The sequence below is a fragment of the Carettochelys insculpta genome, chromosome 8 (genome assembly GCF_033958435.1).
Source record: "Carettochelys insculpta isolate YL-2023 chromosome 8, ASM3395843v1, whole genome shotgun sequence".
Classification (NCBI taxonomy): Eukaryota; Metazoa; Chordata; order Testudines; family Carettochelyidae; genus Carettochelys; species Carettochelys insculpta.
Window position 1 is genome coordinate 39,341,989 of NC_134144.1, and position 25,960 is coordinate 39,367,948.

The 25,960-nt window shown below is 42.5% G+C and overlaps 1 protein-coding gene across 1 annotated transcript in view; it reads left to right on the forward strand.

The window, feature by feature from the left end:
• The window catches only part of LOC142017126 (sodium channel protein type 2 subunit alpha-like), a 188,215-nt gene that overhangs the window by 89,833 nt on the left and 72,422 nt on the right, over positions 1–25,960 (forward strand). The window contains exons 11-17 of the mRNA XM_075001783.1: positions 2,798–3,088; positions 6,950–7,318; positions 11,164–11,296; positions 12,374–12,612; positions 15,000–15,173; positions 16,442–16,798; positions 24,885–25,337. Of these exons, the coding sequence (XP_074857884.1) occupies positions 2,798–3,088; positions 6,950–7,318; positions 11,164–11,296; positions 12,374–12,612; positions 15,000–15,173; positions 16,442–16,798; positions 24,885–25,337 (2,016 nt within the window). The remainder of the gene's footprint in view (positions 1–2,797; positions 3,089–6,949; positions 7,319–11,163; positions 11,297–12,373; positions 12,613–14,999; positions 15,174–16,441; positions 16,799–24,884; positions 25,338–25,960) is intronic.

Here is a 25,960-nt window from a genome sequence, read left to right on the forward strand (position 1 = left end):
AATGAGTTTAAAGAAGTTAGTTCGATATTAAAACATCATTGTCTTCACAGTTAATAACAGTAGCTCGATTTATTGGGCTGTAATACCGATAATAAAATGTCGATATAACAGGGCGGGTATAGCATCTTTTTTTAATTTAAAATCTCGAATAAAAGGTAGTGTGGAAGCACCATATCCTCAGTTCGAATATATTAGCCTCCAGAAGTGTCTCCTTTGTATCCCACAAAGCTACACATAGACTCTCCATGTATGGCCGCTTTTTTGTACGCTGCCCTCTGTTCAGGTGTGCAGGAAGATCATCACAGGAAGCCCATAAAGTTTTGATTGAATTAGAATTAGAAGTGGAATTCAGCAGCACACAGCCCTGCAAATATGAAGAGTGCCCATTATGGAAAAATTCTTTTGTCCGTTGCATAGCACCACGTTGGTAGCCATCGCAATCATGAGCACACGGTAGTGATCTGACTAGTACTTCTCAGAGTCACAAGAGAGCCCAAGCATGGACCCACCAGGGGATTCTGGATCTTCTTGCAATCTGAGGAAACCAATCGGTGGCAAAGACACTTCAGATGGCGAAGAGAAATGCAGCAAACTATGGTCAGATGTCACAGGAGATGACTGCCTGAGGTTACTCCTGGGATTCCATGCAGTGCCGGGTGAAGGTGAAGAACTCTGGCACACCTATAAAAAAGTCTGAGAACCCAACCAGCGGTCAAGAGCAGCTCCATGGACTGGCCCCTATTATGAACAGCTGCACATGCTTATGGGGAGCAACCCCACCACAGAGCTCAGTCTTAATTACAACACTTCTGGAGGCCATGGTGTGGAATTCTGGGTGAGCCCAGAGAAGCTGGGTGCCCTGGAGGAAGAGGGCAACAGAGAGGAGGGAAGGGGGCAATGAGCAGGGGACAGAGGAAGTTGTTCCGGACAGCCTGGAGCACTTCACAATGGACCTGGAACTGGTCCCCTCCACACTGGTCCCCAAGCCCTGGGGATCAAGTTGTTTGGGTAAGTATTTATTCTGCATGCTAGAAGCAGTTTGGGGGTGGGAATACGTATAAGGTTGTGTATGGGTGCAGGTTTGCTATAGTTCTGTGCCCCTCAGAACAGCATGTTAAAGTTTCTTGGGATGGAGCTCTTCTCCTTTTTGGAGATCTCTTTGAAGGCCTCATCCAGGCACTCTTGTATTTTTTTCACAAGGTTCTTGGGCAGTCCTGATTTGTTGCTGCTTCCATGGTAGCACACTTTGCCATGCCAGGCAATTAGATAGCGATCTGGTGTCATGGCACCATACAGCATTTTTGCAAATTTTTCAGGCTTTTGGTCACACAGCATGAGTAGGTGTTCTTTCTCCATATCTGTTAGTTTTAGGAGGTTGATGTCGTCCTAGGCAACCTGCAGAAGAATGGGAATTTTGCATCTGTGTGTGTGTGTGTTTTTTTTTTAAACATGGTTCCTGCCCCTTTACATTTGCCTGCAGCAGCCGGTGGGCACTCTGTTCTCCTCCACCAACATGATTTACAGGCTCTGTGGGGCTTCTCACTTCCCATGTCCCTTTCCAACCAGCATTTCTTTTTATTTTTCAGGAATCCCCTATGCCACATGGCTGGCAGGTTCTGATGGGTGTTTCCCCTCCCATGTTGCTTTCCAACCATCATTTCCTTTAATGTCTCAGGACTCCCTGGTGCCATGTGGCTGCCAGGCTCTGGTGGACATCTCCCCTCCCATGTCCTTTTCCACCCAGTATTTCTGTTTGTTTTTCAGGACTCCATGCAGGACCCCAGCATTTCTTTGGAGCATTTGTTTTAACATTCATTTTGTTTTACATCAGACATCCCCCACTTCCTCCCAGCCTTCTATGTCTACCTAATTGAACCCTTCCCCACCATTCCCTCTGTGCTCCAGGAATGGCCACTCTGAGTTCTTGGACCGCAGTTGAGAGATTTGCTCTTCCAAACTGCTGCCATCGTCGTCATTATTGGCACCATTATGATATTGAACCATCACTGAGTTTTGTAATTGAAGGCAAAATTGCGCAACAGCCAATGTAGTTGCCAAAATGATGTGTGCTATGAGTTGAAGCATTTGGGGATCCATGCTTGTGCTGGAATGCCTCAGCAGGAAATGGCGCAATCTCCGGTTCATTTTCGTGCTCTGAGTTCTGGGACAGTGCTCTGCATTCTGGGATTCAAACATGAAACACCCACAAGCAACTTGGGCTAAGGCACTGTTGGATAGGTAACCACAATGCACTGCTCACACTGTCAAACTTGCACAGGGCAATGGGGACATGGAAAGTCGACATGGAAAGAGGGTGGGTCGAATTTCAAACAGCTTTGAGGACACTTAATTTGAATTCATAATAATGGGGTGAAGAAATCAAATTAATTAAAAACTGAATTTATCTTGTAGTGTAGATGCAGCCTTAGCCATTATCTTAGAGCCAAGGTTGAATTCTGGTTTTCACTTAAAACAGGGGCTCAGTCTCTGAGTTCTGTATGATAAATACAGCATCTCATCCCCAAATCAACTCTTGCATACTGGATTTAAATGTTAGCAAATTACAATGCATTTGGCTGTGTCCTATTTTCCTTACTAAGCATGATTTCAAGTGACTTGTTTGCAAAAAAATTAGTAGGATTTGGCTTATATACATAAAAATCCCTTGGAATAAATTGGTGAAAACAAGGATGGACTGTTTTTAGAGTGCAGTGCTTTTAGTAATAAAGGATTTTGTAATTAATTAGATATTTGATGTTTTAGTGTCATAATAAGTAGACACCCTTTTTTATGTCAGGCAATAGCAGAAGCAGCAGCTGAGTTAAGAGATTTTGGTGGTGAAGACAGAATTTTCAGGGTGTCAGAGAGTTCTTCAGAAACATCCAAGTTAAGCTCAAAAAGCGCTAAAGAAAGGAGAAACAGAAGGAAGAAAAGAAGACAGAGAGAGCTTTCTGGAGGAGAGGACAAGATGGATGATGGAAAACTTCCCAAATCTGATTCAGATGGCAGTATCAAAAGGAACGGTTTCCGTTTTCCTTTGGAAGGGAGTAGACTAACACATGAAAAACGTTTCACTTCCCCTGACCAGGTACTGTTATAAGTAATGTAATTATAATTTTTTTTAGCACAGTGATCTGTTTGACATGGAAATTGTATTAATATCCAAAGTGCAATATTATGACTTCGCTGCATGATTGTAAAAGAGAGGGATAATTATGTTTGTGTGCTACTTAGTAAACCCTGCAAACATTCTCCAAAATAATATTAATAAAACAGCTGTTCAGTATTTTAATGTTATAATAAGAGAAATAAGTACATTAATTATTATTGATATTCACATTTACCCAAATCTAGAAACGCTGAATCTGTGCTTTAATGTATCTCTGAAAGGTAGTCCAGAGATTATTCATTCTTGTTGTTATAGGCTTTTTTGTTTACACAGCAGTGTAATTTTAGAGTAACAAAATGCATATCAAAATAGAGTTCAGCTATTTCGAAATAGTATATCCACACACAATAGAGCTATTTTGGATTAGAGCCCCTGAATGCACTATAGCTTATTTCAAAATAGACCCTTTTCCTTGTCTACCAGTCCCTATTCTGAAATATCTAATTTTACCACCTCAGTTTACCCCTTTGTACAGGTTATTTATGAATATGTTGAACAGGATTGGTCCAAGTACAAGCCCCTGGAGGACAGCACTCCATTTTAGCCTTTGGCTGAGGCCACACTAGCAAGTGACATCAAAACAGGTAATCCAGATCCATCACTTCGAAATGAAGTGAAATGAAGTCGAAATGAAGCGGCTATAAAGAAAACACAGATCGATGTTTCGATCTGCAACATCGAAGAGACCCCCCCATCATTTTGAAATGGAGTGGCTACAGAGCCCAGGGCCTCCTTTCGAAACAATGGGGCCGGAAATGGGGAGGGAAGGGTCAAGTGGCCGACAAGCCCTTCCTGGAGCACTGGCCATCTGCCCCCTTAAGGGGCGCCTCCCAAACACCCCCCCACCCCTCTGGGCACATTCTGGGGGCTCAGGCTGCTTGCAGCATGTGACTTCCAGCACAGCACCAGCAGAGCCTTGCTCAGCTCCAACCCTGCAACCTGGCTTGGAGCCATAGCAGTTCACCGATGGGGATGTCCTGGGATGTCTCCAGCCTGATGGCCATCCTGACAGTGTGCCACCTCAGGCTCTGTGCTGCCTGCCACGCTGCTGCCCTCTGGTGGCCCCCGCCCCATGGTGCATCTGGAGCACCTGCGTCCGCAGGCCCACCGTCATCTTTGGTGGTACTCCACCAGTGAGGAATGGCGAGACAACATTGTCCTTGAGAACTGGGACAATGAGCGGTGGCTCTGCAACTTCCAGATGACCCAGACCACCTTCATGGAGCTGTGCCAAGGCTGGCACCAGCACTTCGCCACCAGGATACCTGCATGCAACCTGTACTCCCCTGGGAGAAAAGAGTAGCCATTGCTGCATGGAAGCTGGCCACCCCGGACAGCAACTGCTTGGTTGGCCACCAATTAGGGGTGGGGAAGGCCACTGTTGGTGTCATCCTTCATGAGGTAAGTCAGCTGGGGCCAAGCACCCAAGGCAGTCCTAGGGTGGGTGTCTTGAGGAAGGGGTGCCAGGGAAGGGGCCTCAAGGGGGGGTTCTCAGGGGGAGGGTCCCAGGGTGAGTATCTTGAGGAGAGGGTCCAGGGGAGGTCCCATGGAGGGGGCCCCAAGGGGGAGTCCCAGGGCAGATGACTAGAGCAGGGGCCTCAAGAGGAGGGCCAGGGAGGGGATCCCCCCACATGCTGCTGCACACTCACAGGCTCCCGTACCCTCCAGACCATGCAGGTCATCGATGCCATCAACAGGATCCTCCTGCGCCACCTTATATACCTGGGGGATGTGAATGCTGCCATGGCCGGGTTCCAGCATCTGGGATTCCCCAATTGCATTGGCATATTGGACATTGCCTACCTGGCCCCACCACACAGCCAAGGATGTTACATCAATCGGAAGGGCTACCACTCCATTGTCCTCCAGGTCACTGTGGATGCCCAAGGACAGTTTACGGACATATGTGTTGGCTGGCCAGCTGGTGGAGCTCTGCAAAGTAGGGGCAGGTTGTGGGCACTGCCCCCAACTGCCGGGCTGTGTCCCTCACCTTCGTGTAGCCTGCCGCAGCTCTTTTACTTTTGAATGGACCTGATCGGGGTGTCTGGAGGGGATGGCCCCTTGCAGCCAGGTTGTCAGTGAGGCAGGCGAAGGCAGCCGCATTTCACGTGCGTCCCTCCATTTACAGCAGAACATCCTCGCTCTCCCAGATGGCCAGCAGGTCCTGGATCTCAGCCACAGGGCACCCTTCCTGTTTTGCGGATGCCCAGGGTCCTGGGGAGGACGTCTCATTTTGAAATGGTGGTGGGTGGAGCAACAACACACATTTCATTTAGATACAGTCATCAAAATGAGGCATTATTCCGAACACTGGAGTGGAATAACATCTTCAGAATGAACGCTTTTTTATTTCAAAGTTGATTTGGAAACAAGCAATTTGTGTGTAGTCACTCTGCTGCTCGTTTTGAAATCACCCCTCATTTCGAATTCGCTTTCAAAATGACCTGCTAGTGTGGCCACAGCCTTTGTTTCCTGTCTTTTAACCAGTTATCAATCCAGTTAACCTTCCCTCTTTATAACAATTTACTTTCATTTTCAGCATTTGGTGAGGGACTTTGTCTTTGTCAAAGGCTTTCTGGAAACCTAGGTACACTATATCCACTGGATCCCTCTTGACCACATGCTTACTGATCTCTTCCAATGCCCCGCCCCCGGGCTCCCAGAAAAATTCTAGTAGCTTGGTAAAGTGTGATTTCCCTTCACAGAAGCCTTATTGACTGTTTGCCCAACAAATTATGTTCACCTGCGTCTGACAATTCTGTTAGTTTCAACCAATTTTCCCGGTCGTGATACTAGATTTACCAGGCTGTGATTGCCGGGATCACTTCTAGAGCCCTTTTAAAAATTGGCATCACGTTATCTGTTCTGTATTTGGTTCAGAAGATGATTTAAAGGATAGCTTGCAAACCACAGTTAGTAGTTCTGCAATTTCACATTTGAGTTCTTTCAGAGCTCTTGGGTGAAGCTGGTCCTAGTGACTTATTACTATTTAGTTTATCAGTTTGTTCCAAAATTTCCTCAAATGACATCTCTATCTCAGACAGTTCCTTAGATTTGTCACCTAAAAAGAATGGTTCAGATATGGGAATCTTCCAGTTTTATTCCCCCATACTACTTGCATTAGTATATAGAAATCTAAGACACTGATGTGATTTCCCTACTGTTTTCCCTCTTCTCTCTTTCCTGTCCCTGCTTTCAACCATCCATGCTCCTCCTGATGCTGACTTCCCAGGTTTCCATATCTTGGACTTCCCTGGGGTATTTTGTCTCCATCCCCTGATGAGTGTAGTTTAAAGCCCACCCCCCCATTAGGTTAGCTAATCTGTATTCAGAGATACCACTCTTCCCCCTGGCTGAATAGGCGGACCTCATCTCCACGAAGCAGTTATTCCCAGAATATAACCTGGTCAAGGAAGTTAAAGTCCTTTTGGTTATATCCATCTGCCCAGCCAGGTATTCATCTCCTGGATGCAAAGTACAAATAGGCCTCTGGAATTTCCAGAAATCTTGGTTTACTAGGTACCCAGAGTAGTATGAAAGGTAACATAGCTTAATTCAGGTTTTTCCAATAATTTACTTTTGGTTCAAAATTAGCAAATCAGATGAACAGCGATCACTGATGCTCATGTTTGTACTCTTTCTCTGGAAATGTTAGGGTTTTGTTACTTTCTTTTAAATCTTGTTTGAGAAGGCTTTCAAGGCTGTGTAAACTGGTTTTACTTTTCTGTGTGTTTTAAATTTTTAAAATTTTCAACGAAGTTTAATTATGTTTTCCTGCAGTCTTTGCTGAGTATTCGTGATGCCCTGTTTTCCCCAAGGCGCAACAGCAAAACGAGTCTTTTCAGCTTCAGAGATCGCTTAAAGGATGTAGGATCAGAAAATGACTTTGCTGATGATGAACACAGCATTTTTGAAGATAACGATAGCAGAAGAGGTTCTCTTTTTGTGCCACGCAGACACAAACGGCACAATAGTAACATTAGTCAGAGCAGTAGGTCGTCCAGGAGGCGTCCACTGAATGGAAAGATGCAAAGTACTGTGGATTGCAGTGGAGTGGTTTCCCTGGTTGATGGACAGCCATCGCTCTTGTCGCCTACTGGACAGCTTCTGCCAGAGGTGATAATAGATAAAGCAACTACTGATGACAATGTAAGGAAATTTTAAACAGTTTAGGCATGAGGGCGTTTTGCTACTGCACTGGCCTGTGTTTCTCCAGAATGGGATCCTTTGGGAATGATCCCTGGATGTCAAAACTGTGAATGGTCCTGCATCTTGTAATAGCTTTCATAAAAATGAAATAGGTCTAAAATGATATAATGTATTCATCTGGAATTTACTACATGTACTTGCAAACACACTTCAAACTAATAGACTGAAATACCACATTTCCTGAATGTGCAAAATGTGATTGTATGTAAAGTAAGGATAAAGTAGTATGAAAAATGCGTTATTTTTAGTTCTGTTTCAGGACCTTAAATTTAGATATTTTTGCTTTTCTAAACATCTAGGCTGCGTCTACGTATGCCGCTTCTTCTGAAAGAAGCAGCATTCTCGTGAGCTATCTGGAAGATGATAATGAGGCGCAGATGCAAATTTTCTGCCCCCATTAGCATATCAGCACATGGTTTGAAGTCCAGAAGAAGCTTGTCCAGACTCTGAAGTACACTTGCAGATGCACGGCCCGCCGGGATCTTCCAGAAAGAGGGTTTCCTTCCGGAAGATCCCCGCAGGCCGCGTGTCTGCATGTGTACTTCAGAGAATGGACGAGCATCTGCTGGACTCCAAACCATGTGCCAATATGCTAATGAGGTGTGGAAAATTTGCATCCCTGCCTCATTAGCATCTTCCAGATAGCTCATTAGCATGCCACTTCTTCAGCATCCCGCTTCCAGAAGAAGCGGCATGTGTAGACACAGCCTTGGTGTATCCCTTCCTTCCCTTTTCCCCGTTATGTCCACTTATTTCCTTCACACTCAAACTCCCTCTGACTCAGTTCCCTGACAAAGTTCTTAGATGCCCCGACTTTCCTCTCTTTTACCATGTCAGTGAACTCTGACACATAGAGACCACCCCCACAAGCTTTCAGGATCTTATTGGAAGATCCAGAAGTTCTAGTCTTGAAAATTCTCTGATTAAATTTCTCACACTGAGGTTACTCTGCCTAGAAGCATGCCAGATTTTAATGGGGAGGGCAGGATGAACAATGGATCTAGTGCACAGTGTGTTCTGGAGAATCTTATCCTATTATTTGTCTAGTTCAGGAGTTCTCAAACTTCATTGCAGTGCAACCCCTTCAACAAAAATTAATACTCCACCTCAGGAGTGGGTGTGGAAGCCTGAGTTCTGCTACCGGGAGGGGGAGCAAGGAGAGAGACCAAAGCCCTCGGGCTTCTGCTCCAGGCAGGGGGCTTGTAATCTGGATCATGCTACCGAGGGTTGAAGCCCCTGTGCTTCTGTTTTGGCTCTTGGCAGTGGGGCTCAGGCTTTACCCCTGCATGCCAACAAGTCTAAGTCAGCCCTCGTATTAAATGTGGCTTTAAAATGTGGCTGTGACCCACAGTTTGAGAACCACTGCTCTGGTAGTCAAAGGCAATCTTTACAGGCAGCAACAGGGCTAAGGTCCAACAGGTAGAGTCCCAAACCAACAGGATCCTCCCCCAGGATCCAGAAACCAAGGAGGAGCGCTTTTATGCCATCTGGGCAGGGATGGACGGAGATGTGTAGCTTGTGCATGTGTGAGACAGAGACAGGATCATAGTTAGAACAATGTAACCATGAAACCCAACCTGTAATGGCTCCATCCCAAATGCCAGAATCTATGCATTTTCTCAAACCACATATGCTTGGGAAAATCAGCACATGCTCTCAGCTATGATTTCAAACAATACAGAACAATAAATTACAGCTTGTAGTGTCCACAGATATTTTGTACATTTGACATGAATTTGGAATGGAGTATTGTTATTCATTCAGAAAATTAGACCATTAGAGAATTGTATCCGTTCAGCATGAGCCTTATCATGCTCTCCATTTCTTTTTATTCTCTTGTTTTCGTAGAGTATTTAGTGTAGAAATTTTCAAAATGCTTTCACACACACAGCTCATTATACATATTTTTCCAAGTGTGTCTGCAAATACAGGTATACCTTTAGTCTGTTACTTTCAATATTCATCCTCTCTACTCTTCATTACTTAAAAAATAAATTGGCATGCTTGGGCTCAGTTAAGTCAGACTTTTATTGGTAATTGAATCTTAGCTGATAAAAAATGGATACAGTATTAGGTACATTTTACAGTTAGTGTCTCATAAGGAGAATCAGTCTTGAGTGACTACGATTTAGTCATGGGTATTTTCAGTAAAAGTCACGTACAGGTCATGGGCAATTAACAAAAATTCACAGTCCATGACCTGTCCATTACTTACACTATAGTGGATACCCCTGAATCAATCTTAGTTGTTCAGGAGACACAGTGCTGAGGAGCAGGGGTCAGCAGGGTGCTGCTCAAGGGAGAGGTCAGAGACCAGCAACACCAGCTGCCACACAGGCCACCTACCCAGCACAGCCCCCAGGACCACTTTTCAGGCAGTCCCTGGAGTCCCCTGCCCAGAGCTGCCTGAGCAGCAACCTGTACAGGTGGCCCTGGGGCCACTCAGCCACCACTACTATGGTCACTTCTCAAACAGCTACAAAGTAGCTGCTGAACTGCTGTGGCTTCTGCTTGCCCACTGCTTACATGTTCTGGGGCCTGCCCTGCTGACCACTGCTTGGATGGTCCCTGTGGCAAGCCGGCTGGGCTTCCCAAGCAGTGGCCTCTGTAGCTGGCCCCATGGCAATATATTTGAGCATCATCAGCGCATCTGGCTGGGGAGCCATGCCAAAAGCAGCCCTGGGATCAGCCACACTGGCTTCTGCACAAGTCATGGAGGTTGGGAAAAATACAGATTCCTTGACTTCTTCAACCTCCGTGACAGAGACAGAGCCCAATTCATGGGTGCAATAATAGACTGACAGAAAAACTTTTTCACAAATTTCAGTGGAGAAGAAAAATAATTACATTAAAGTTGGATTACATGAGATTTTAGTTTCCATGTATGTTGTGCAATTTGGCCCAGTTGGGAAATGCAGGTAAAATGAGATAGTTTAATCTAGTGTGCTAAGCCTGGAACTTGGAGCTAGAAATCGCCAGATCATGTGGTTTTAGCTCTGCCACTAACTTGCTCAGGTACCTCGGTCGCATTGTTTAACCTTTTCCTGTTGCAATTTGCCCATCTGCCAGATGGGATTAATAATGTTGATTTCAGAATTAATTATTTAGACTGTGTCTACACTTACATTCCTCTTTCAAAAGAGGTAGGCAAATGAGATAAAATTGAAAATGCAAATGAGGTACAAATTTGCATATCTAATGTCTCATTTGCATATCCTTTTTTCAAAATAGCTTCTTTCAAAAGAAGAAAACCAGTGTAGACACTGTTCTTTTGAAAGTAAACCCCATGTGCAAAAGAATCCTCTTTCCCGAAAAAAGGGATGAAGGATTCTTTCAAAGATGGCGTTTGCTTTCAAAAGAGCAGTGTCTACACTGGTTTTCTTCTTTCTAAAGAAGCTATTTTGAAATAAGAATTTGCAAATGAGGTGTACGATATGCAAATTTGTACTTCATTTGAATTTTTGATTTGCCTCATTTGCATATCTCTTTCGAAAGAAGAATACAAGTATAGACACAGCCTTAATGTTTGTGTAGCATTTAAAAATGTAAGGTGCTGTGTAGTTTCTCAGTATTAGTAGTGTCCAGAAGTAATTTTGGAAGTAACTGAAAAATACTTTTTTGAATATGCTAGGATAATCTTACAAATAAAAGTCTGACCTAATACATGGCATAGATATGAAGGTGCATGTAGCATGAATTCCTTGGAGCTCAGATTTGTTATAGACATATCCTGGTGTCTGTTTACTGTGTTTCTGAAGTATAACATATGTGTATCTAACTTGCAGAGCTCCCCTACAGGAATAGAAGTAAAGAAGAGGAGATCAAGTTCTTATAAAATATCAATGGATTTGCTGGAAGAGCCAAATATAAGGCAGAGAGCAATGAGTATAGCCAGCATAATCACAAACACAATGGAAGGTTTGTTTACATTAACCCATTTGCATTTTTTGTGTTTGTTTTTTACTTTGCTTGACCTCAGACTTATTTGAAAGGTGTGAGGCTTATAGTTTTCATTGGGGAGACTGTAAAAAGAGAAACTGAGAAGAAATAGCCAATTAAAAAGAAATGAACATAGTGAAAATTGGATACCGAGAAAATGACAGGAGGAGTAGAGGGTAAGAAAAATACTTGAAATAATTAAAACTTATCTTTTTTTATATTGGTCACCCACTTTTAGCCTACTTATTGACATGGGATGAGATCTACTTCTAATACCTAGCACAACAGTCCTGTTAATTAGGAAAATTTTGTTTCTACTAATTAAATGTTATTGAAAATAAAAATAATGGATGAAATCAATAGGAGGAAAATGTTAGTGAAATTAAACTGGTTTTTGCAGCTCCCCAGAATAGTTTGAAAGGTTTACAAAATGTCTGTGAAGTTAATCCAGCGCCATTTTTCTATTTTGTTTCTTTCCCCTTATAAGTAAGTAAGTGATATTTCTGAATAGATTGCAGTATTGGAGCCTGCTTTTGGAATAGTTTAGTCCAAGAATGAAAGAACCTTTTGAAATTAAGTAAGTTAACAAAAACAGAAAAGAGAAATTCAAAAGAAAACAAATTTATCTTGCTTAAAGAAATTTATAAGACAATTCTTCCGGACTCCATTTCTGTTTTTTCTTTTCTTTTCTTTTTGTTCCTCTTCCAATTCTGTGTACCCAAAACCTAGGAAGATTTCTCTAGCCTAGCTCTTGAACCCATCACCATGTTCCTGTTGTGAGCATTGAAGCATCTCACCCCGTGATATTCCCATTTGTGATACTGTTTTCCTGATTCTAATATTTCATTCATTCATTTAGAATGACTCAATTCCTCACTCACAGATCTCATGCCAAATCCTATGCTAGGCTTAAAAATGTAAAGGTGTGTTAAATATTTCATCCCATTCTTTTCATTAACATTTTTCCTACTTGTAAACCTTAAATTGATGTATAAAAATAAAAAATATCATCAGTATTTGTCTTCACGTTGCTGTTGCATGTTTCTCTTCCTCTAGAACTTGAAGAATCCAGGCAAAAGTGCCCTCCATGTTGGTATAAATTTGCCAACACTTTCTTGATCTGGGACTGTTGGGCTCCTTGGTTGAAAATAAAACATATTGTTAGTTTGATTGTGATGGATCCATTTGTTGACCTTGCTGTTACCATCTGCATTGTGTTAAACACAGTCTTCATGGCCATGGAATATTACCCAATGACTACACACTTCCACAATGTGCTTTCAGTAGGAAACCTGGTAAGACTGTTAAAATGTGTTGTGATAGGTGAATACAACTTCTCATTAAAGTAGAAATCATTTCTGATTTATTTTGTAAAGGAAATTTCAAGAGATGCTTACATTGTGAAAAGTGGCATGAAAAGGCATTTCTGAGGTGTGATTTCTATATGTTTGCATAGGTTACAAGTATGAGCTGTTTGGTAGGATTTACAAAAAAAAATAGAAAGAAAAGAAAAGAAAATCAGTGGGTGTTATTCTTAAATGAGTTAAGAATTTTTGAGAATCATGCATACCTGGGTGTGTGAGTTTTAGTCTGTCCATCTGTTTGGCCAGTCTACAGCAGTGTGACAGTCTGGCTCTTCCCCCTTAAGGTGTAGAAGCTTGGAACAAACAAGTAGAGGAATCATGGGATTCCATTATAAAGGACAGGCTGAGAGCTCGAGAGAGAGAGAGAGAAAGGATTATGTATCTTATTCTAGAACAGCAAGAAGTCCTGTGGCACCGTATAGACTAACAGATATCTTGGAGCATAAGCTTTTGTGGGCAAAGACCCACTTCAACAGATGCATGAGTCATGCATCTGATGAAGTGGATCTTTGCCCACGAAAGCTTTGTGCTCCAAGATATCTGTTAGTCTGTATGGTGCCACAGGACTTCCTGTTGTTCTCAAAGATACAGACTAACACGGCTGCCTCTCTGATACTTGTATCTCATTTTAGGTAGGGAGCCCTGGAAGAGACTGTAAAAGCAGGCAAAATATCAGAAAACTCTCAAAAGCAGGCAGGAATGAATGAATGAACAAACGCACACACGCACCCCCGAGAGAGAGTCATTTTGTTGTTAAGACTTAAATTTTGGCTGGGTTCTGAGATAAGACACTACAAATTACTTTTAAAGTACTTTTACAGAAGGCTCTGTTAAAGAGCAAAATGCTGGTGTAAAGCACAGTGGTGGGCTTCTCTTTGTAAGCTACCAAAGGGAACTCTTATTATTACCTCCCTGACAAGGAAACAGAGGCTGGGTGCTTCAGAACAATGTCAGGCCACAAGAGGGACTCAGTTACAGATTAACAGGAAGCCATCAGGTTACACACATGCACACTCTACAAATTCAACAGAGATCTGAAAGTCAGTTTGTGTTACTTCTAGTTCTGACATAAATAAAGTTTTGGCAACTAGAAAGAGTTAAGGATTCTATGAATCATGGAAGAAGAGAACCTTAATTCATTCTTTCACAACAGGAGGGAAGAGTAGTAAAATTTGCCTGTTTAAATAAATAAATCTTACTGGTTACCCACAAGAGACAGATCCATTAAACAAAAAGGTGTGAATTTTACATAGTTTCCTTAAGAGTATTGCCTAATATATAGTCAAACGTTTGCCTTCTCATCCTGTGTTTGTTAGTTTTCTAGAATTACCGACCTCTATTTGATTTTTAGAGGAAATGTAGTGTCTTGGTTTTGTGTTCTATCTTTGCTCACTGTGAGAAGCCATTGGGGGGCAGCAAAATAGCTGAAATCAAATGCCCATTTAGAGCATGCACAGATGCTCTGATTTGGATGATTTGAATCTCAAATAGGCTTTACCTACACTTGCCCCCTTCTTCGAAGGCACCATGGTAATCAGCCTGATCGGAGAATACTAATGAATTGCTGCGATGAATATGCAGCACTTCATTAGGCTAATTCTCCCTGCGGCAACTTCAGAGTGTCAAACCTTGCAGTGCTGGCATGCCGTGTAGCTGGGGGCAAGTGTAGACATAGCCATAGTGTTTATATTTTGTAAATTGTCACCATGTGTCAGGAATTTTTTCAGCTCTAGTTCTGTAGCTGCTGAGGATGAATTGAATGTCCCTGAACCAAACTGGACAGAGTACAGCCACCTCTCTTTGCGTTTGGACTAATAAATACAGAAGCCAGAGGTAGTCAGGTTGAGCCTAAAATACAGGAGAGGGATTAAGTCTAAGAAGGAAAAGATTGAGGGTGAACAGTTGTCACAAGTTTCTGTGATAGTGTGTCTGTCCAACATCCACGAAGTAGGCATCCAAGATGCAAATTTTTCACTGAACAGACCCACTAAAAATAATAGCTGAGTATGAATGATCTAATTGTAAGATGTACTAAAATAGACACAGTCATGTTGTTGGGGTTCCATGTTTTACCCACACACTCAGCTAAAATTCAGCTATTACAAGTTTGCTTTGTGAACTATGTGCTTGTTGTATTAAAAAAAAAATCCTGTAGTCCATAAATACTCAGCTTTTTTCTGCACATTACTTTTTAAAAGATTATTAATTTTATCACTGATATCTTGTTCTGATAAAGATACCACTTATTGCTCAACCTTTGTTTCTAATTTTACTCATTTTACAGCTATGTCATACTAATACATACATTTTCTGTTTAGGTTTTTACAGGCATCTTCACAGCAGAAATGGTTCTCAAGATAATTGCAATGGATCCCTATTATTATTTCCAAGTAGGCTGGAATATTTTTGATGGGATTATTGTTACCCTTAGTTTGGTGGAACCTTTTCTTTCAAATGTGGATGGACTATCAGTTCTCCGATCATTCAGATTGGTAAATATATTAATAAACAATAAAGTACAGTTAAAGTTAATGCATTATGTTTCAAATTCAGAATTTGTATGTTCTACAAGTTTGTCAGCTTTGAAGTGCCAAAAGTTTCACTTCTTTAGGTACAGGTCTAGCAAAAGTTATTTACATTATTCTTTCAAAGTAATATATGCGGTTTTGTGTTTCAGAACCAGTAAAACAGTAATTCAAATGGAGGAAGTGGTAACTACAGAGTAATTTGCTTTAACAGGACTGCATAATAACTGTTTTACTGTCCCACTTGCTATTATCATTGCACCTAACTGATAGGACATTTATGTTCTGAGGTCTTGACTATTGTGTGTTTGGCAAAGATGCAAAGAAGAAATGCTATAGGGAGTAATTATTTACAATTTTTACTTATCTTCATGTCATACCATTATGTCAAAGGACTAGAACTCTTTTTATGTCAAATCCTGGATTGCTGCCCAATTACTAAACTTACAAAAAGTTTAACATTAAATATTTAAGAAACTAACTTTTATGAAGTGAAGTGCAGTTGTGTATTTTAAGGGAAAAATTCATTTTTAGAATTATGATTGAGCTGCTGAGACATTGTCTGAGGCTTTTTTCTGTCTGATGTAACATGATCATTTGTAGTTGAGAATAAAAATTGATTTAATCAATTGTTTTTATTAAATTTTGCTGGATCAGGGATTAGATATAACAAGGGATTTTTCTTCAAGTCTATAAATACTGCCTGGTTTGTATTTAGCTTTTAATTCCAGACTTATGCCTTTGAAGACCTTTTCTACATTGCTTGAAGACTGTTACTCAAATCAGCATCTTTTTAATCTTAGGTGTTTTGGGGAAATTTCCCGTAAAATGTCTCCTTAGTCTGTTAGTGTGATGTGTTCTATTTTCTCTCCACCCCTTTCCTATATGATGCTAATAGCCTGTGATGCTCAGTATTCTCTAGCCCTACGGATTATATTCATTGGCATTCCACTTGCTTTGTCAATCTGGGTAAGGGCAGGATAAATGTCTTCAATCTCTGTAGCAGACAGGAGAATGAAGGGTCAGTTATAAGTCTGTTGCATTTTGTGGACTTCCAAAGGACCTTACTGTGTGTGAGTTATTAGGTAGTGAAGTAATTGAATGTTAAATTAATGGAAACCATAAAGATATTAAAAATTTTTTTGCATGAAGTGACTACTCAGTCTGAGGTCTGAAGTACATTTCTACAGCTTTGTTGTTGTTATTACTAATAATGCTTCCTTATTGTTTTCCAGTTGCGAATTTTCAAGTTGGCAAAATCTTGGCCCACACTAAATAAACTCATAAAGATTATTGGTAACTCAGTGGGGGCTTTGGGAAATTTGACACTGGTGCTGGCCATCATTGTCTTCATTTTCGCTGTGGTTGGTATGCAGCTGTTTGGTAAAAGCTACAAGGAATGTGTCTGCAAGATCTCGGAAGAATGTAAACTTCCACGCTGGCACATGCAAGACTTTTTCCACTCTTTCTTGATTGTATTCCGAGTGCTATGTGGAGAATGGATAGAGACTATGTGGGACTGTATGGAAGTTGCCGGCCAAGCTATGTGCCTTATTGTTTTCATGATGGTCATGGTGATTGGAAATCTAGTGGTACGTAACAAAAACATTTCCAGTGGTGGAACAGCCATTACAATTACCGATTTGGTATGGTATATTATTTATTGATAGCTATTGTCTTCTATATTGGTTCTTATATTGCACTTGTCATCACCATATCTGAGCACCTTCCGGTAATGCATTCAGTAATTTGACTAACCTGTGTTGTGTATGTTCACTTATCATCTTCGTAATGGAGAAGTGCATGCCACGGAATGGGGTTTTTTTTTGTTAGTTGTTTTGGAGAGAGAGAGACAGAGAGAGAGAACGGAAATCAACAAATACATGTTCCATTGCATAAAATTTAAGTTTTGTTTATATCTGTATGCACACAGAAATTGCAATATGTTTATGTTAGAGAATGCAAGGCCAAAGAAACGTGCCTTGCACTTAAAGCAGAAAGTGGATGAGTTATCATGATCTTAAGTTCCTGTTCCTAGGGTTATTTTCTGTTATGTTTTTTTTTTATTTGTCATGATATCTACAATCTTGAACCAGCCCTTGCAAAAGCTCTGTTCGTTGGATAAATAAGCTTTACCCTTCTTGTCAAAAGTTCTATTGTGCCAGGGGAGCAACATACAGATTTTAACCGTCACTCTCCTCTTCCCATCAAAAAACATCAGTCATAGGTGAAATCTTATTCAGGTTCTGTCGGTCAGGCATAGGTGCAAACACATTTGAAAAGGTAAGAGAATATGATTCCAAAACCATAAGAATTGGCACCAAGAGCTTTAGAGCAGGTGAAACATTTTAAATATTTTCTTGCCAGCGCGCTATCTTATGTTCAGTCCCAGCAGCCAGCCAGGAGCTCTGTCTTGGTCACTCAGTCCTTGCCAGCACAGAGTTGTCCTTGGTCCTGCTATTTTTTTCATCCACCCAGAGTCGGTTCTTTCTCCTCTAGTTTCAGGTAGCAACTGACTGACTCTGGCTCTTTTTATACGAGCCTGCTGGGCCGTGATTGGCTGTTTCTTGAAATATCCGTCAGTGGATGCAGAGAATAGAGTGGGAGACTTCTCCACTTCTTCTTTCTGGAACACCGAGTGGTAGAACTAATGAGGCCTCCAGCAAGGGGCCTCTGGGCCTAATACATCTTGTCCCCCAAGATATGGAACGCGAATTAAAATATATACAAACAATTCTGTCCCATCATTGTGATAGCTAACGTGAAAAGAGATCTAAAAAGTGAGATTTTTTTTTTAAAGGTATACATAATACAGGTTGACCCTCTCTAGTCTGGCACTCTCCTATCTGGCATGGTTTTAGTTAGCCGAACGACCACTTACTACGGGTGTGGCCAAGTTTCCTGTGATCCCATAAAGTTTGCTTCCAGCCACCAGTCGTGGCTCTCAGTGTTCTGTGCTGTTATTTATTTGTAATTTACCCATAATTGTCTTGTAAGAGCCCAGTATGCAGCAGAAGTGTTGATAATGAACTAGACAATATTGACCTCCCATGGTCTGGTAAATTCTCCCATTCAGCACCTGTCAGGTCCCCAGGGTGCCAGACTAGAGAAGAATATTTGACAAGGGTCTAATCAGGGTGCAGCTTTATTTTTACGTCTGGGACTACCTGGGAGATAAAAGTGTACAGTGCAGGCAACCCATTTTTATTCTGTAATTACCAATTGGGTTTTTACCAGCTCCCCACTTTTTTTCTCCACTCAGGCCCCTCCACCAAATCCATTTCCAGAACCATCCATCCACCCTGCATAGGAGGGTTTAGGTGGCCTTTGCAACAAGAAATAGAGGTTTTTTTCCTTGTTCAGCTTGTATATTACTTTGTTAAATCCCAAATACAAAAAATTCTCTATCATCAAAATCAAAGAAAAGATGTTGCTTGTCTTACAAATGCACTTTATAGCAGGAAAGAGAAGTGTGGCTTTACAAACAGGATCAAAAGCCATTGACTTCAGTGGATTTTGGATCAAGCCCTAAAGCCAGGGTCTCAAACTCATTCCCCACCCCCAGTAATCCCCCAGGCTGCCTCCCTCAGGAGATGGGTGCTACGGCTGGAGGAGCAAGACACGGCGTGATCGTGGGAGGGGACAGGTCTTGCAAGGATGGGTTTCAACAGCTCTCTCCAGGCTGCCAGTACTACTGGGACAGAGTGCATCACTGCCTGAGTTTCAGACCCCTTCCTGAAAGCTTCTGTTCTTTCCAACCTGTTAGTGATGCCGTGCAGTAGCCATATGATTATGATGCCTTGAATTTTTATACTTGTGGTTCCAGCTTACATTAAACTGAATTTTTAAGTTAGATTAGGGTTATTCTCTGGGTGTGCATACACATGCCTTCATCATGTCATTGCTTGGGCGAAGGTGTGGTTGTTGTGTGTTTCCATACTTTAACGTGGATGGACTTCTTTATGTTTTAACCTTCACACTCTAGAGTTTGTAATGACATTTTGGGGATAATGACAGCATTCTGGTAATATGTGTTTACCATTGTTGCAGATGTGTTATTCCTTTAGTTCCAGTTTGACGTATTTTTTTTCCGAAGTGAAAATCTCACCAGCCATCCCAAATTATCAGTTAAATGTCATCCATGTCTTTTTTTTGCTCTTATGAGGGTGATGAAGAGGTGTTAGGATAGGTAAACCTTCCTACAGCTTTGCACATGAATCTATGGACATGTCTAGTTTGCTGCTATAGTTCTATTCCAGTTTTCATAATCCTATGCATTTGTGCTACATCAAAGGGACTGAAGGTAACCTGCACTAATACTTGCAATTACAGATTTCAGTCCCTTTGTAAACATCACTTACGTTATTTAGAATAGTCACAGTCTATATTATTTACCACAGTTTCATTTTCTGATTGTCTTATATCTTTATTATAGGAAGTGTAGTGCATTTTTTAGCATGAGGCACATGGCCTAACAAAATTAAGAAGCTACTAATATTATTAGTGGGTGGAAACAAAAATATTTAAATTAGTATTTTAAAGCAGAAGGTGAAAAGGAGCACGATCGTTTATGTGCACAGGGCTGTTTATGTTCTCAAGAAATCCCAAGTTCTAAATCCATCTCTACCAACCCTGTATGATCTTGAGAAAGTTGCTTAGCTGCTTTGTATCTAAGGCTGTGTCTATACTATGAGATAAAATCAGTATATAATAAATTCAGATACTTAGTCTCAATATCATGAATTCGAATAAAGTGTCCGCAAAGCTTCTTGAAATTCAACCCACTTTTCCTCCGTGTTGAATCTGTGTGTCCCCATTGCCTCGTGCAAGTTCAACAGCATAAGCACTGCATTGTGGGTACCTATCCCACAGTGCCGTAGGCCTGGTTGCTTATGGATGTTTCATGTTGGAATCTTAGAATTCCAAGTACCATCCTAAAATGCACTGCATCACTAACCATGCAAAAAAAAAACAAAACTGGATATTGTACTATTTCCTGCTGCAGCGTTCCAGCACAAGCATGGATCCACGGACACTCCAACTCGTAGCACAGATCATTTCAGCAACCACAGCATCTGTCACGCAATTTGTCCTTCAATTCCAAAGCTCAGTGATGCTTAGCTATCCTACTGGTGGTGATGGTGGTGGTGCTGCTGCTGCTGCTGATGGCGTTTTGGCACAGCATTTAAATGCAGAGCTGGGGACTGCCATGAACGCATTGCTGACTGTGGAGCGGTGGTTTTGGGCTGGAGAGACCAGCACACAGTGGTGGGATCACATCATGTTGGAGTCCTGGGACGACCAGCAGTGGGTGCAGAACTTTTGCACACACAAGTCCACCTTTATGGAACTTTGTGATGTGCTGGTGCCCTCCCTGAAGCACAGCAGCACCAGAATGAGGCGGGCTTTAACGGTACAGAAGCGAGTGGCAATTGCACTGTGGAAGTTTGCAACCCCTGACAGTTACCAGTCAGTGGCAAGTCAGTTCCGTGTGGGCAGATCTACAGTGAGTCCATGGTGATGGAGGTGGCCCATGCAACCTTTCGACATCTCCTCAGGAACACTGTGACCCTGGGTGGTATACAGGCTCTAGTGGAAGGCTTTGCTGCCCAGGATTTTCCTAAATGTGGTGGGGCAATAGATGGCATGCACATCCTCATCATGGTGCCAGTCCACCTGGCTTTGGAGTATATTAATTGAAAGGGGTACTTCTCCATGATCATGCAGGGGTTGGTAGATCACAAAGGTCATTTTACCTACATCAACGTTGGCTGGTCGGGGAGGGTTCATGACACATGCATATTCTGAAATTCGGGACTGTACCGAAAGCTCCTGGATGGGCCTTTTTTCACTGATAGGAAAAATCAAGATTGGAGACATGGAGATGCCCATTGTTATAGTGGATGACCCTGCTTACCCTCTGCTTCCTTGCCTGATGAAACCCTACATAGGAACCCTGGAACCCAGTGAGGAAAACCTCAGTCACAGACTGAGCACCTGCAGAATGGTGGTGGAATGTGCCTTTGGACATTTGAAAGTGAGGTTCAGGTGTTTACTGACCTGTTGGACATTTCTGAAGCTAATTTTCCTACCATTATTACAGCATGTACTGTTTTGCACAACTTATGTGAATCAAGGCAGGAGAGTTTCCCATCTATATGGAATTCTGAAGCAGAGACAATAGGCAGGGCTTACTTGCAGCTATCCACACTGCCACCCGCCAGTAACCAGGCTCAGACTTCAACAATAAGGGATGCTTTAAAAAAACAGCTTTATGACTGATCTGCAACGTACATGGTACCTATGTACGTCTCTGCCACAATGCCAGTAAATCAACCGTGCCGTAATGAATGAATGCTCTTTTTTGGTGGGAGGGTTAAGTTGCAGTAAGTAGAAAGTGCTGTGCTTTCAGTGCCTTTCCCCACCCGCCCGGTTCCCTCAGCCGCATGTCTGCTGCAGACAAGGGAGTTTCACTGGGCAGCTGTGCCTTCAGCAGCACTCATCCTCACCCCACCTGCCCGTTTTGATTTGTGACCCCTCTCACGCACTCTCCCCCCCACCCCTGCAGGACAAGAAATCACACTGAGTTCAAAGGAATGATTTTATTTTGGGCGTAGGAGAGGTTTAAGTGGTCGGGGAAAAAAAGCCTCCTCAAGGGTGCTTGAATAGCCTTTTGCAGTGGCCCTTGGGGCTGGAGTGGCGGGGTAGCCTTGCCCTCTCTCTCCGTGTGCAACGATGGGGGGTGGGCGATCTCTCCTCATGGGACTCTGGCCAGCGGGTGTCAACTGATGCCCTGCTGGGTTGGGAGTCCCTCTGCAACTGAAGCAAGGCGTGCAGGATCTCCTTCTGCTCAGTAATGGCTGTCACAATCTTTGCTGCAACCTCAGTCTGCTTTGCCACAGCCTCATTCATCGTTAACGATTGCTGCTGCAGGTCAAGCATTCGCTCATTAAAGTTTACTTGACTCTGACACCACTCAATTGTACTGTGATGCCATTGAGCAATCTCTTTTGTCAAGTTCTTGTGCTCTGCCTGAGTGTCTTGCATGTGCTGCAGGGTCATATCGTGTTTGCATTTCCTGCATCTCCTGGTTTTCTCTGCAGCACTAGGTCTGGAAAATGAAGGTCAAAATTAAGGTACAATTGACATAATGTGCTTTGAACTGCAATGAATGGGTCTTTCTATGTAGTATCACTGAAAGTATACTTTTGAAGGACACATGGGTTATTAAAGATGGGACAGTAAGTGTGACTTTCATAATACCTTACTTGCCATCACTTCTCTAGTACACTGCTTTGTGGACATGTTAAGTGTAAGCAATTTTTCTCTTTTTGGTGGGAATGGGAAGGTCTGCAAAGCAATGGCAGCCATTGGATGTCCTGGCCGGATATCCTTTGGCAGTGACAAATGGAAGGCTGGATGGATGTAAAGGGATGGTGGAGAGGAAAAGCACAGCAGAGGAATCCCCCACATGGCAGAGGGGGACTCCTGATAACTGAAAAGAAAATGGTGTTTGGTAAGGAACAGGGGAGGGGAAACACCCAGCAGAGCCCGACAGCCATGTGGCACCTGGGAGTCCTGCAAAATCAAAAGAAACACTGGGGGAAGGGGGATTGAGAGAGGAAATGCCCAGCAGCAGTGTGGCCCGGGGAGGAGAGGAGAAGGGAGGGTCATGAAAAATGAAGAGAGATACTGGTTGGAAAGGGACATGTAAGGGGGATACCCCCCCGAGCCTGCAAACCACACTGTGTGTTGGGATATGACATGCCTGCCAGCTGCTGCAGACCAGTGTAAAGGGGCAGGAAGCATGTGTGGTGGTTTTTTTTGTTTGTTCGTTTTTTTTTAAAAAAGGTGTGAATTCCCATGCTTCCACAGGTTGCCAAAGAAGATGTCACCCTTCTAAAACTAACAGATATGGAGAAAGAACAGCTACTCTTGCTTTGTGACCTGAAGTCTGGAAAATTTGCTAAAATGCTGTGGGGTGCCATGACACCAGATGGCTATCTGGTTGCCTGGCATGGCAACGTGTGCTACTGTGGAAACAGCAACAATTCAGGCCTGCCCGAGAAGCTTGTAAAAAAAATACAGGAGTGCCTGGGTGAGGTCTTCGAGGAGATCTCCAAAAAGGAAAAGTGCTCCATCCCAAGAAACATTAACACAATGTTCTCGGGCACAGAAGCACAGCTATCAAACCTGTACCTAAGCAAAACCCAACAGCCATACCCACCCTGAGCCAGCTTCTAGCACGCAGAATAAAGACTCACCCAAACCACCTGCTCCAGAGGGCTCGGGGACCAGCATGGAGGTGACAGGCGTGGAGGAGAATGCCATGGAGGGGATCAGTTCCAGGTCTATGGTGAAGAGCTCTGGCTGTCTGGAACAACTTCCTCTGTCCCGTGCTCTTTGCACCTTTCCCCCTCTCCATTGCCCTCTTCCTCTGGGCCATGCTGTTCCTTCAGGCTCACCCTGAACTCCATACCAGGGCCTCTGCAAGTGTTGTAATTGAGTCTGAGCTCTGTGGTGGGGTTGCTCCCCATAAGCATGTGGAGCTGTTGATAATAGTAGCAGGTCCATGGAGCTGCCCCAATCTCTGGATGTCTTCCCAGACTTTTTGATAGGCCTGATGGAGTTCTTTAACCTTCACCTGGCACTGCATTGAGTCCCAGGAACAACCTCAGGTGGTCATCTTGTGTGCCATCTGATCATAGATGGCCACATTTCTCTTGGCCACCCGGAGTCTCTGTGCTACCAGTTGGTCTCCCCACATGGCAGAGAGATGCAAAATCTTCTGGTGGGCCCAAGCTGGGGCTCTCTTGAAAGCCTGAGAAGTGCTTGTCAGATCACTACCCTGAGTGCTCATGATTGCACTACAGGGCTACCGATAATTGCTAACTATGTGGTGCGATGGCTACCAATGCAGTGTGATGTGATGAGCAAAGGGATTTTTTCACAATGGACACCCTTTTTATCTGCAGGGCTGGGCAGCTAAATTCCAATTCAAATTTTAATGCAAATTCAATCTGGACTTTGCGGGCTTACTTTGACCTTCTTCCTGCACACCTGACAGCCACGCATAATGAAGCGGCCGTACTTGGAGGGTCACCGCCTAGCTTTGTGGGATACACGGGACGCATCGGGAGGCTAACAGAGTTGAATTAGGACATGGTGCTTCCACACTAGCCTTGATTCGATATTTTAAATTCTAAATATATGCTATATCCATCCCGTAATGTCAATATTCTGTAATCAGCACTATGGCTCAGTAAATCAAGTTAACTGTATTACGTGTGAAGACAGTCAAGTTTTAATATCAGGCTAAAGCCTTGAAATTCGAATTTATCTTGTAGCATAGACACCGCCTAAATTTCTGTCTGCAAAAAGGAAAAAGACAACTACACTATTTTACTTATCTTTTCAGGGGTGTTTGTAAGAATTAATTAGTTAATGTTAGTACAATTCTTTGATATAAAGTGTTCTATAAGACTAAGGTATTTAAATAATAAAGTGATTTGCAGAGATTTAGCCACACAGCTGTGCTGTTACTGGAAAATCCCTCTGTACACTAAAATTTTATCGATGTACAGTAATATGGAAGAAATATGTTAAAACAAATTTTTGCTCATAAGAAAGAGAGTGGGGAATGATTCAGCAGTGTCTTTGGCTTTTTTTTTTTTTTAGGTACTGAACCTGTTTTTGGCCTTGCTGCTGAGTTCTTTTAGTTCAGACAACCTTGCTGCTACAGATGACGATAATGAAACAAACAATCTGCAGATTGCTGTGGCAAGGATTCAGAAGGGAACAGAATATGTGAAAAGGAAAGCACGTGAATGTGCCCAAAAAATCTTTGTGAGAGGACTAAAAGATGTAGGTGAAATAAAGTCAGTGGGTCAGCTAACCAACAAGGAAGACACCCACACTTCCAACTATACTGTTGCTGAAATGAGCAGAAATCTGGATAATCGCAAAGATGAGAATGGAATCATTGGTGTTATAGGCAACCGTGATTATACATCATTCATACACAACCCAAGCCTTACTGTAACTGTACCAATTGCTATTGGGGAATCTGATTTTGAACATTTAAATACAGAAGATTATAGCAGTGAATCAGAGCCGGAGGAAGGCAAAGAGGTAGGACTTAAAAATACTTCTACTGTGTATGTGTGTGATATATATAGTTGTGGTTGGCCTCAATTATACTCTTTCATATTATGGCTTACATTGTTGTTTGGATGCTACAAGCTCATGGGTTTTAGATGTAATACCCAAACAATGTATGAGGTAAGTTAGTATTTAATCATAGAAATGTTGGGCTGGTGGATCTTATTCCGTCCTCCTGCATTGAAACAGGACCAAGTATGCCTAGACCACCTCTGGCAGATGGTTGCCTACCCCATTCTTAAAAGTATGAAATGATTGGGGTTCTGCAGACAACCTTAGTAACCTCTTCCAGGACTGAATTATCCTTATAGTAGAAAGCTTTCTTAATATGTAACCCAAAGTTCTCTAGTACAGATCAAGGTGATTAATTCTCATCCTACATTTAGTGGATATGGTGAGCAGCTGTCTACCTTCCTCTTTATAACAGCCTTTAAAATGTTTGAGAACTATTACCATACCCTCAGTTTTCTTTTCTCAAGACAAAGTGTGCTCAGTTTTTTTTTTTTTTTTAAAACCTTTAACAGCCACATATTGCATCATTTTTATTGTTCTGCTCTGGAATCTTCTCAGTTTGTGCGCATGTTTCTTAAATT